The sequence below is a fragment of the Vigna angularis genome, chromosome 3 (assembly GCF_016808095.1).
Source record: "Vigna angularis cultivar LongXiaoDou No.4 chromosome 3, ASM1680809v1, whole genome shotgun sequence".
NCBI lineage: Eukaryota > Viridiplantae > Streptophyta > Magnoliopsida > Fabales > Fabaceae > Vigna > Vigna angularis.
In genome coordinates, this window is record NC_068972.1 from 14026682 (window position 1) to 14039710 (window position 13029).

Sequence of the window (13029 nt, forward strand, 5' to 3'; positions counted from 1 at the left end):
TCAAGAAAAATACCAGACAAAAGTAGGATGATTCAAAAGAAATATATGCAATGTACAAAGCGATTGGATGAAACATACACCGTCTTCAGCCCACCGTCCTCCCAATATAAAAAAATAGTCAACTATTATGTATACGGAAGAATCACTATAATCCTTGCATACATCTTGAAAGATAAATCTCATCATCCAGAAAAAAAATGTGACATTTTTATTTGTCTAGCATTACTCGTTAAATTCTACGATGCCTAACAAAAATATTCAGTGAAAGGCGGCAACCAGAGATGATGAAACAAATGCACTCTTCAACAGATCTGGGGCAAAAGGGGGTCGATCACTGAAGCAAACAACTAAAAGTTCCAAAGGTGAGAAAATATTGCTACTTATGTTCCTTAACAACTTGGGTCCCCCGAATAACATACTCACTGTTGTTAATAATATTCAATCTTCTCAGAAAACGTCCTCATTTTGCACGAACAGCCACAGAAGGCAACAAAACTTCCATGATAATGACCCAAAGTTTTATCACTACCAGCATATCAGAATATTTTTGGAACTTGCCCACCAAAACACATTTTCTTAGCTTCGGAATTTCCCACTAGTTGAAGCAAAATTGGCACAGTCCCCACTTAAAGCTGATCCTGAGCCCAGTGTCTCTGAATAATGGCCAGTCTATCAGTTATTGGGCATTAATTTCTTTTCATCCCTGTGCTAATACACACACACACATATACAACGCCCAAAGTAAGAGAAATTCAGAATGTTAAAAAAAGAGTGGAGGGAATAGACATTGCACTGAACGAAGACCTCAAGTTCCTGATTTCACCTTTCCAGTAACATAAATCAAACTTCTAAGCACGTAGCATGGTCAGAAGTCAAAAGAAAAGTCTTATTTCAAAAACACTTACCTAAGATATGTTTAGAAAGGAGCCTCCAGTGATTCATCCCAGACTTCTGCACTTCCGTTGGAGACATCTTCTACGTCTTCTTCCATTGAAAGCCTGATGTATTCTCTATGAGCAAATCGATCCCACTCTGTCAATGTTGGATTCTCACGTTCCTAATCACACAAAAACATGCATACCAATTACTAACGATGTCACTAACAGTAGCCAAGTCCACATACAACTCAACAATGCAACAAAATTTATCAAATATTTCATGCACCTGACGGATCAAAAATGGGTCACGAGTTTCAAAGGCCATGAACTTGTTCAGATTGAACAGGATGTTGAAAACACTTCCTGAAAGTTTACCACCTTTCAGATCACGCAGAGTTATAAAGCTCTCATCCTGCAGAGCGAAAATTTTCAACAGATTAAAAAACATCAAAATAATAAATCAACACTGACATGACACCAACCAAAGATATAGAGGAAAAGAGAAGGGGGGACAAAATGTTTGGGATAAGCTTTATTCCAGGAAAAAAATATTAAACTTCTCACTAGATCTGCACTCACTTTTCCAGGTAATGTTACCTAACAATGTTACAATAACAGATCAAACAATCAGCAAAAGACGGAAAGGCAAACCTTAGGTTTAATCATGTCAATTATCTGACATAATATGTCCTCAAAAAGCACAGGCTCTTGGGCCATGCACTCCATCCGATGCAATTGCTCTTCATAAAAAAATTGCAGTTCATTTCTTGTCAGAACTCCATTTCCATCCAAATCTATGCACTTGAACCTAATAGTAATATTTTCAAGTCAGCCCATACGATTATGGTTAAAAAGTTGGAAAACATGTTAACCACAAAGTAAAATATCCACTGTCTACCAATTAGCATGCTTTCTGGTGAAGATATAAAAGAGCTGTTACAATGTAAAGCATATCATTTTGCTCCGACACTTTGCAAAGGATGAAAAGTATACTGATAAGTACCAAGACAGTTGGGGAACCGACCTTTAAAAGCTAGATATTAAATGGGGAGAAAAAAACACTTAAATACTCCACCAAGCATTCCACACAACTCAATGTGGAGCTTGGGCACCCCATGGTACCTATGTTCCTAGCACCAACCTAAGGGCCCACGTTTCGGCAACTTGCACTCAACAACACTTCACTCGGTGAACCCTTTGCAGGCAGCTTTTTCCGAGACATTACCAACCAGCCTTAAATTGATAAGTACCAAGGCAGTTGGGGGACCCACCTTCAAAAGCTAGCTAGCTATTATGGGGGAGAACCAAACACTAGTACTCCAATGAGAATTCGATACTACTCGATGTTCCTATCATATATTCCAACTCCAGACTTAGATAGATGGAAAAGTGCAGAGGGTCATCTCATTATCAATTTTCCTTTAATTGTTCTGCACAATATGGCCCAAATTTTCAATAGTTCAGTTTCCACTGTCCAATTTTCTGATATGCCAAGCATCCTTTACCAACTGTCTAGTATACTATAGTCATTTGATACTACACTTGATCAGACTACAGAATGCAGTTGACCAAACTTACAATAACATATTCACAGTCTCAAGCACATGGGTTGCTTGGCACAAATAGAACTGTTCTCTTTTGCACAATGCCTTTGATTAATGTACATAACATTCTAGACGTCCAGCTACAGATAAAGCTTCATAAAGAATGGATCCCAGCACAGGGATGAGCACCATTCAAAATCCAATCAAATAAAGCACATTTTATCCATATGCCTAATCTAGCAAAGCACCATCCTGAGAAACTAATCTGAAAACTCCTTTAAAAAAAAGAACCAACAAATGAAATAGATAATGAATGAGAAGCAAATACCAATACTCAAGACTTGGTTCAGACGGTTTATCCTCCTCTGCCAGTATGAAATAAACAAAATCTTCATATCCCATCTTTCCCCCAGCCTTACTGGTAAACTTTCTTGGGATCTGAAAGATAATATTGAAGCAAGTCAAAATCTGCATCTTCAATAAATGATTTGAAAAATAAAAGTGGATGGACACTGAACTAAATATTTGCATTCAAAAGAGAATGGGTGTTGGGTTTGTTACTGAAGTTAGAAACAATTAAATCTCAAAGACAGAGGAAACATGTAATTTACACAAACCTGACAAAATATTCTATCAACAATTCGGTAGGTAAGCGCATGGTTACCATATCTGATAAGATTCTCTTTGTCTATCAGGAAATCATGATCTGTATCCAGCTCCCAAAACTTGCAGTATATAACATAAAAATGCTCATAAGAGAAGTACCTACAATCAATTATCAGGTAAAGTAAAAACAATCAGTATATTTTGGTATGACAATGTTTTGGCACCTAAACAGAGACATTGTGTAAGGTTAAAGATAATTATAGTTTATCTACCTCAAAACCTTGTTGATATCTTCTTCTTCATCAGCATGCATCATTGCATCAATTATGTTTCCACGCTTCAGTTCCCTCAAAGTGAGACAACCATTTCCAGATCTATTAATGTAATAATAGATTCTGTATACTACAGTTTCAGCTGGGACATTGAAAAAATAAATTAAGATTAGCGTACTCAATACTAAATAATATTGCACCAGAAATCAAGACCAGTTAAACCCAAACTGGCATAGATTTCAAGTTTCAACAATCACCTTTAGGTGGCCACTGGAAAAGCTTCTGCTTAGTTTATTTGGAGTATCGAAAATGGCTTATAATTCTCATAAGCTTCTTTTAGCACATTCCAATAAGTTCGTAGCTAAATTTACGATATAAGCTATCATGTGATAAGAATATGATTTAATTAAATAACTGCTTAACTGACCTATTTACCCAGTTGGATTTAAGGGGGAGAATTTAAAGACGAAACGAGAACATAGAGAAGAAGTCTATTAATTTCCGATCACTGGAAGGAGGACTGGCAGCAGGAACTAAAAATTAGGGTTGAAATAGAAGTTACCAGAAAGTTTGTTAAAGATTTAACCTGGAAATTATGGAAAAATGTTTAAAAACATATTGGTTCCATACTTAAATAAGGAGTCTGGCAGTGGAACTGTGTCAGGACAGTTCCCATTGAATGGCAATGCTCTAAATTCTAATACCATATTAAAATGGACCGAGCTTGTTCACCCTCAAAATAAAAAGTAGGCTCAAGGGAGGAAGATTCCTAAAGTCAGGGCGACTACATTCTAGCCATATTTTTCACTTTAAGCAAAGTCGGACACCTTTGCACACCATTAATGGTAGACATTTGATATCTAGAGCAGGAAGTGTGTTGAGATATTTGTAGGTAACCCAACATTAATATTAGACAGACTCTAACACAACGTGAATTCAAAGACAAACAAGATCCAACTTATTTGGTAAAATTTGTATCACATAGGTTAGACACATCACCCATATATATAGTAATAGACTTAGTGATGACTAACACCTAGGCCATTACTTTCTATGTTCCTTTACGTGTCAGGTTTTTTGAAATTTTTTGTTGCTGTTTGTCTATTCTATTCAAATAGATAACATTAATATTTTTTTTAATTATACAGTTAATCCTCTAATAATTTTTAATTTATTTATTTGCACATGCAATGAAAGTGAAAAAGGAAAAACTAATACAATTTTATTATGAACTAGAAACGAAAAAGGGTAAAATAGGAAACTTCTTAACTATTTTACTACGATCAACAAAATTTATTGCATTTATTCATGTCTAAATAAAAACCTTGCAAGATAGTTAAAAGGGAACAGGGTAGTATTTGTTGAAAATCAGAGTAATATATTTTGTACTTGTAATAATTGTGGCCTATAAGAATGGAATATTTTATTTATAGGAAACAGAATATACACCATGAATGTATAATTAATGCAACAATAACACTATAAACTTGCATCCGTTATTTATTCAGACACCCTTTCAGTCAAATGTCAATGTCTGCTCTTTCTTAACAGTGTTAATTAAGTGGAACTACCTAACCAATAATTTACCAATGAAACGGTAAATGCATATAAACATGAGATACATGAATGGAGTCTAAACTATAGGAATACTCTACCCACTAGAAAATAAGAAACATTGAAATTTACAAAGTAAACAGTAAATGCATATAAACATGAGATACATGAATGGAGTCTGAAACACAAGAATGCTCCTCCTACTAGAAAATCAGAAACAGTGAAACACATGCAGGAAAATCCCTGATTAATCTCACAACTGAAGTTCAAAAGTCTATTTATACAAAATTACACATTGCTTTCAGCCTTGCCCCTCCCCCTCACCTTATGAAGCTCACTTTTGTCTTGTCCAAACATCTGTATAAGTATAACAAAGAGATGCACTCCAACCAAATATTATTGTCGTATTTATTTTGGATAACTGATACAGGATGGCAAAAAAAAAAGAATATGCCCATTTTTAGTACCATTTATATGCCTTCATCTTAAAAATTGTTAGTTTCTATACAGTGCCTGCAATTATCCTTGTTTCTAATCATATAATTAAATTTGTTTTATGATCAGGAACTAGGAACGTATCACAAAGATACGGATAGGAACCAGAAAAATATGATAGAACAACCAATTCCAGTTGTATTAATAACAGAGGTTCCAGCCAGAATCAATGAGATTCAGAGCATAGAAATAGCAGATGAAAAAAATCATAACAGGGAAAAATTCAACACAGCCCAATTCTATCCCAAGTTTCAGACAATTCCAGTCAACTTTCCCTACAACCACCTATTTATACTTTCTCTCTCTCTAACAACTTATGCGCAGCCCAGGCCACTAATGCCAAGTTAGCAGTTAGTTAAGCACCCAATTCTATCCTTATTCTGATCAAGTGCAGTACCCCACTTCTGTATCCTAATGTACACCTTAGGCATAGGGGTCTTATTAGATACCATGGCAAGTCACAAAAAGACCAAGCCTGAGTATATCTCATGGAAACTGATTAGTAAATGAAACAAAATTTCCACTCGATAGGAAAAATAAAGTTTCAATGAACTACATGTGATAGAAGAATTTAAAATCATTGCATCAATCTACAATTACAAACCATATGCTTACAAAAAAAAAAAAAACAATTACAAACCATATCGCTCTTGAAACTCAGGCGTGCTCTGCAGGAACTCCAGGCCTGGATGAGTTGCTAAAAGCTCACGAAGCACAGGCTTAAAATCATCCTGAAATGTAGTAGAGTATTGCTCTAAGAAAGATGGATATGAACAAAATATGAAAGCCAAAGAAATCAACAAGCAAGATCCCTTTAAAAAGATAAATCCTCCTAGAATGAAACTGAATTAAAATACGAAGTGACATTTTTTGATAGTCTAAGACTAAATGTACCTTTAGGATGAACAGAAGGAATTTAAAAGAAATAAAAAGCAAAAGGAAAGAAAAATAAATTAGAGAAAAAACCTGAGTAATGTAACTCAGCTGTGGTTGCTTTAATATTTTGAATATTACCGTAGCTATATCCATTGTCAACATGTTGCCATTAATCCAATATTCAACAAATGCGTTCCTATATGAACATTTCACAAATTTAAGAATAAGTATAAGGAAATAATAACTTCTAGGCACAAGACCATTAATCAATGATTGCCTGCATTAGGCTAAAGGAGAGAACCAAATTAACCAATATACCTTATCAAATACAAAAAATTTCACCCAATAATTCAACCAGCATAACATATGGTGATGGGTGACAAAAGACGGAAATTCAGAAAAAGTAAAAGGATTTGCACTGAAAACATTTCATCAGTATGCCTACAAACATCTTTCCCGACTAAAATGACAACATATAGTGCCATCCACAACCTCAATGTCTTTGTTGTTTTAGTCGTCCAAGTTGCATCTGTGTGTGACATTCTCTTTGATTTCCCATCATTGATTCCAAATATCTGAACTTTTAAACTTGTGCAGTATCTTCTCCCAGTTTCACTTCCAATTGATTTTCCCTAATTGCTTGCTGTAATAGCAATACTAATACATATACTTTGCCTTACTTGTATGCAAACAAAAACCCTTTGATTCCAAAGGTTCTTTCCAAAGCTCAAGTTTAGACTAAACTTTCCTTGATTTCTTATTAAAACTATACCATTAAAAAACATGCAGTCAGGAGTATATTAGATGTAATCCTGTCCTCCAGTTTATACTTTGGCCTCTCCTAAATACTGTCTGGCTTCCCTTCCTTTGAGCCTTGGATGGTTCAATGCCAGAATATGTGTTATAAAAATTGGTGCAAAGAATAAAACACCCTTAAAATTAAACAGAAGATTTAGAAAATAAAATATATATAAGGTGGATCCGTTAAAATTAAACTTATTACCAAAACTGAAATCAAGAAGCAATAAAATAGTGAGGCGTTAAGGTACCCATAGGCTTAAGAGAATCCACAAGTGATGGTGGAGATTTCATCAAGCAAATATAAATGTGCTGGAAAATATTTTCAACACACACAAAAAAAAAAGGAAAAGGGAAAGAAGAAGAACAAGATACAGGAAATGGATAATGTAGATCACAAGTCAGGAAAAGGGTCAAATTTCAAAACAAGATGCTTTTACAAAAATAAATAATTCAATAATTGGGAGTTCAGCTATGAAAAAACTTTTTGAATGACTTATGATATTTGTTATGCTAGCCCATTACCTAGACCTAAAAGTTTGAAATTCGCAGCAGCTCAAACAAGAATCGCAATCCATGACACCAAAAAAGTTAACAAGTTTAAGAAAAATAAATTACACACCTTGTCACAACACCAGTTCCATTGTCAATCTTTCGGAAAAGAGTAGTGGAAAAAAAAGATGGCAGCTTGCAAACTTCCTTAGTAATTGATTTGAATTCTGACATTTAAAGAAAACAAGTAAAATGATTCTCAGAACTGGCTGCTACAACTCTTTATTATATTAGAAAGTGAATTTATATAGAACATCCCCTTTTGATCTCTGGCAATACTTAAAATAAGTTATTTTTACTCAACTTAAAGAGGGTGGTGTGAGAATCTGATTACTTAGAAAATTAAAACATGAACCTAATATAAAATCACTTTCCCCAGGTGCAACAAAATGGCCCTTTAGGCTATATCAGCTACTTATGTGTGATATCTCACCATGAACCTGCAGGCCATCCATATGTCGATGAAATGCTCGATCAATTTTAAACAAGCACTGTTCTTTGAGTTCATTTGTAGGTGGACGTCCATTTTGATAGTAGAACTGCAAATGAGCAAAAAATTGTGATTACATCAAAATGGAAGGAAATGAGAAAAAAGGAAGGATAAACACACACATAACAATCCCAGTACAATAGAAAGTTATCATCAAACAAAACCTAAGCTACGAGAACTGGACAGCAGTTCTTAATAGGATTGGTATAAATTATTTCCTACACATTCATGGGGGGTTTGCCAGCAGGGTTAGAAGTGTCCTTCTACTTTGGAACAACTATTTATTATTAAGTAACAAGCTTAAGAAAAACCCCAATGTAAGAGTTTTTGTGATAATCTGCAGTTCATTCATTTCTTTGGGACATATGGTTGTTGTGCAAAGTCACATATTTAAGGATGTCTCTGTCAGTCGACCATCTATAAATATATGGGATAGTATGGTTTATAGCCTTTCTTTGGTGTTTCTGCACGAGACTGTCTAGGTAAAATTTGTCATTTCATATATAATATATGTTATGGGATTGAGCATCTTGGCTGAATGTTTTCTTCTTCTCAGGGAGGTATTTTCTTTTTCTGTTTTGGAGGATGTCTTATCCTCCTTTCACAAATTCTTGAGTTTTTTAATTTCTTCCCTATTCTATGATACATTTTAGAAATTAAACGGAAAGGCATACCAGACTGCCCTAACCTGTGGTATCACTTCTTTAACTGGCTCACTGACAACTTTCAAAGGGGAACCCAAATTGGAAAACGCAACTCTTTGTTTCAGAATGCGAGGGGAACCAGATGTTCTTGGTGAAAGAGGCGGAGCAGTGCCAGCAGGAAACATGGAAGGCGCAGAATTACTGGTAGCATTTGGACTAGAGCAATTCCCCGGGACATTCAAGGGAACACCCGACTTTGCTTCATTGAGTAACGATGTTACCTGCATAATTAAAAAGGGAGATGTTAAAACAATATCACCAACTTTGCAGGCTATTTTTTGTGGAATGTCCAGGAGAACGGCATAACAGTTTCAGGAAATCCAAAAACAAAATACAAAAGGTATAGCGTTTTCAACCAGCATTTCATACATTTCAGTTATACCTATCTATTTATATTGTTCTGGAGTAGATAGGATATACAAAAACTTGGCCATGGTCATTTGTCGTAAGAGATAGAGCTATGGTAGTTGAAGTTGATTACAACACAATAATAAGTAGAACAACTCATTCATCCCTGAAAATTGATAATTCTCACATCTGTGTGGAACGGGACCCACAACTCAACGAGTTAACATAATATAAAACTGATGCATCTTTTCCCCAAACCTTAATTATCTAAATAATCATTGTCTTGTAACCACGGATACTATCTCGCCCCTTTCGACACCTCCATTGATTTATTTCAAATCGCTACATTCTTCATGCACACGTATACATACAAATATATCAACGAAGGGAACAAAAGCTAATCAAGGAGACTCCTCAAATCAGCAATGCAGCAAAGTTCAGATTCCGAAACGGAAGGAAGCCTACCAATCGATTACTTTCCGGAAGCGACAACCATTGGTCGAAGAGCTTCTCGATGAAATTGTGGTTAGACTTGAGTGCCAAAGCGGAAAAGTCTGGGAGCAGCAACAATTCGACGTCCAACGACGCCGCATCAGTGACGACGACCTCCATTTTCATCTAAAACAATCTCGTTACCGTATCTCTCATTCACAAACCAAATCACTGCGCACAGAGATCAACGCTGATCCTAAGTTTGATTTTTCTTTCCTCCTTTAAAAAAAATGCATGAAGTTGATACTGCTATATCGAAATGGAACAAATGCGGTTCAGATATTCAGATTGGGAGCTTCAGGGGCACAACCCTAGATCTCTTCACAATTAAAATTTAGAATCAATCAACAAAAACATAAAATATGTACGGCAATGGTGATGTGATGAAATATTTGGAATGGACAGAAAGCGAAGGAAAACGAGAAAAGGTTATTGAGAGAGAAGGAACAAATAATAGTGCAGAAAGAAAAGGGAAGAGAGCGAGAATTTGTTTTTTTCTCAAAGAAAAATGAAATTAGAAAGCAAAAGAAACAAAAAATTAGACTTGATAATCTTTTCTATATGATATTTTTTAAATTTCTAAAAATATAAATATGTAATTCTTTGGTAGATAATATTAACGTATGGATGACGTATGATATTCATTTATTAATAATTTACTATTAGTTAATGTAAAATTACATTATTGAATTTCTAAAAGTTGAAAAAAATTAGTAATTATGTATTTTATACATGAAGAGATGGTAATTGAATATTATTATATTCTTAGGTTTTTTGTTAATTTGAATGGATTTACAAAAATGTGATCGAAAAAATTTGAGAGAATTTGTGAGAGAATAATTGAAAAAATTTGAGAGAATTTGAAGATAAATTTTATTATTATTTATTTGAGTAAATTTGGACGTAAATAAAAAAAAAGTTATAAAAATTAATATAGAATTAAATTGATGTAATAGATTAAAAAAATTTATTTTCAAATTTATTCTTATAAAAAAGTCACTTTGAGCATTTTTGTGGCATCCATGAACACGAAAAAAGATAGGATAAAAAAAGTTTAAATAAACATAAAATAATAATTGCGGTCTGGAATCGATTTCTTTGTGTTGGTGTTGGATTCACGCCCCAACTGCACTCTTTCAACCCCTTATCCACAAACCAACCCCTAATTTTTGCTCTGCCACTTCCGTTGTGGGTACCCATTTGTCGATGAGTAGAGAAACTCGGAAGTTGAACTTACAGCATCGTCAATGACAACAGTTTCAACCGAATTCCTGTCGCATACCCTCTCACTTCGAACAAACTCGAAGAGTTCGTGGCATCCAAAACCCAACGCTGTCATCACATGCAGAATCCCGGTTCTAAATGAAGACAACCCCAGGAAGCGAAAGAACAACTACAATAAGGGAAACGGGAGGGTGAATTCTTCAGACACTGGGCCCCGACACTACGATTTTCGAGACACCCATCACATGAGAGCCCTCAACAGGTTGTGCAAAACGGGCAAGTACACCGAAGCCCTCTATTTTCTGGAGCAAATGGTGAAGAGGAATTACAAACCCGACGTCATTCTCTGCACCAAGCTCATCAAGGGCTTGTTCACTTCCAAGAAAACGGAGAAAGCGGTGCGAGTCATGGAGATTCTGGAACAGCATGGTGACCCTGATGCTTTTGCTTACAATGCAGTGATTAGTGGGTTCTGCAGGAGCGATAGATTTGATGCTGCAAATGGGGTGCTTGTAAGAATGAAGGACAGAGGATTCTCCCCTGATGTTGTCACCTACAACATTCTCATTGGGAGCCTCTGTGCAAGGGGAAAGCTTGATTTGGCTATGAAGGTTATGGATCAGTTGATGAAAGATAACTGCAACCCCACTGTGATCACTTACACCATCTTGATAGAAGCGACTATCATACACGGTGGCATTGATGAGGCAATGAAGCTTCTTGATGAGATGATGTCAAGAGGGCTTCAACCTGATATGTATACTTACAATGTGATTGTGAGGGGCATGTGCAAACAAGGATTGGTGTATCGAGCGTTTGACTTTGTTTGCAATTTGAGCACCACCCCGAGTTTGAACCTCTACAACTTGGTTTTGAAGGGTCTTTTGAATGAGGGAAGATGGGAAACTGGGGAGAGGTTGATGTCTGATATGATGTTGAAGGGTTGTGAGCCGAATGTTGTGACTTACAGCGTTTTGATTAATTCGCTTTGCCGTGATGGCAAAACTGGGGAGGCTGTGGATTTGTTAAAGGTTATGAAGGAGAAAGGGTTGAGCCCTGATGCTTATTGCTATGATCCGTTGATTTCTGCGTTCTGCAAAGAGGGAAAAGTGGATTTGGCTATAGGGTTTGTGGATGATATGATATCTGCTGGGTGGTTACCTGATATTGTCAACTACAACACTATCATGGGGTCTCTGTGTAAGAAGGGAAGAGGTGATGAGGCTTTGACCATCTTTAAGAAGCTTGATGAAGTGGGCTGTCCTCCAAATGTGAGTTCATATAACACAATGTTGGGAGCACTGTGGAGTAGTGGGGACAAAATTAGAGCATTGGGGATGGTTTTGGAGATGCTGAACAACGGTGTTGATCCTGATAGGATCACTTATAATTCACTCATATCTTGTTTGTGCAGAGATGGGATGGTAGATGAAGCCATTGGATTGTTGGTAGACATGGAAAGGAGTGAGTGGCAACCTACTGTTATTAGTTACAACATTGTTCTTCTTGGGTTGTGCAAAGCACACAGAATGGTGGATGCCATTGAGGTGCTTGCTGTTATGGTTGACAATGGATGTCAGCCAAATGAAACAACCTACACGTTGTTGGTCGAAGGGGTTAGCTATGCTGGATGGCCAAGTGATGCTATGGAGCTGGCAAAATCCCTTGCTAGTATTAATGCTATTTCTCAAGATTTATTCAGACGTTTAAACAAACAAAGCCTTTTCCGTGCCTGATTCTCGTACACAAAGCTGATTTACCTGAGTCTTCTAATTGAGAGTTTGCTCAGATCATTTTAATGCGTCATTTGTTAATTTACTGTTTTAGAGGTGCAGTTTGAAGGACAGAAAATATCAAATGGACTGTCATTACCAAGTCTCTATTGTTTCAAGTGCCAAATTTTTGCCTCATTGTTTTCCGATGACTTGTACAGAAAATTGAAATCTGTCAAAATCTATAGCTTATACAGATCTTGCTAAACAATGATTAAAATATCACACGAGAACCTATTTCTTTATCATTAAAAAAATCCTTTTAATTTCTTAGCAGTAACAATTAGCAATTCCAACATACTATGATTTATGCAGTAAATAAAATAATATAGTGGAGATTTAAAAATAACTTCTCACTTGACAACGAACTGACGTGAAAGGTTAGGTAATTTGAGAGATTTCAAAAGGTTAATTCTACTCTATT

The 13029-nt window shown here is 35.8% G+C and overlaps 2 protein-coding genes across 6 annotated transcripts; one reads left to right on the forward strand and one right to left on the reverse strand.

Moving 5' to 3' along the window:
* Positions 1-28: 28 nt before the first annotated feature.
* LOC108323127 (probable serine/threonine protein phosphatase 2A regulatory subunit B''delta) lies at positions 29-10105 on the reverse strand. 5 transcript variants are annotated; one of them, XM_017555486.2, is made up of 13 exons: positions 9583-10105; positions 8754-8990; positions 8009-8114; positions 7646-7742; positions 6316-6421; positions 5990-6080; positions 3301-3442; positions 3040-3187; positions 2751-2860; positions 1530-1686; positions 1165-1290; positions 906-1057; positions 29-653 (listed from the first exon to the last, which is right to left on the reverse strand). In XM_017555486.2, exons 1-12 carry the CDS (start codon positions 9733-9735, stop codon positions 917-919), a joined length of 1614 nt encoding a protein of 537 aa, XP_017410975.1. In that variant the 5' UTR covers positions 9736-10105; the 3' UTR covers positions 29-653; positions 906-916. The 5 variants fall into 5 exon arrangements, with proteins under 5 accessions (XP_017410975.1, XP_017410974.1, XP_017410973.1 ...); XM_017555485.2 differs by having other exon boundaries at positions 29-703; XM_017555484.2 differs by having other exon boundaries at positions 29-708; positions 9583-10104.
* Positions 10106-10691: 586 nt separating this feature from the next.
* On the forward strand, positions 10692-12711 carry LOC108323084 (pentatricopeptide repeat-containing protein At3g04760, chloroplastic). The gene has a single exon (XM_017555427.2). The coding sequence runs from the start codon at positions 10857-10859 to the stop codon at positions 12567-12569; it is 1713 nt and encodes a 570-aa protein (XP_017410916.1). The 5' UTR covers positions 10692-10856; the 3' UTR covers positions 12570-12711.
* Positions 12712-13029: the final 318 nt, after the last annotated feature.

Coding starts and splice junctions, on each gene's coding strand:
- LOC108323127 (XM_017555486.2), bottom strand. CDS start 9,735: ATGAAAATGGAGGTCGTCGTCACTGATGCGGCGTCGTTGGACGTCGAA. Junction 6,422..7,645: donor GGAACTGGTGTTGTGACAAG/GTGTGTAATTTA, acceptor ATGTTCATATAG/GAACGCATTTGTTGAATATT. Junction 3,188..3,300: donor GATATCAACAAGGTTTTGAG/GTAGATAAACTA, acceptor AATTGATTGTAG/GTACTTCTCTTATGAGCATT.
- LOC108323084 (XM_017555427.2), top strand. CDS start 10,857: ATGACAACAGTTTCAACCGAATTCCTGTCGCATACCCTCTCACTTCGA.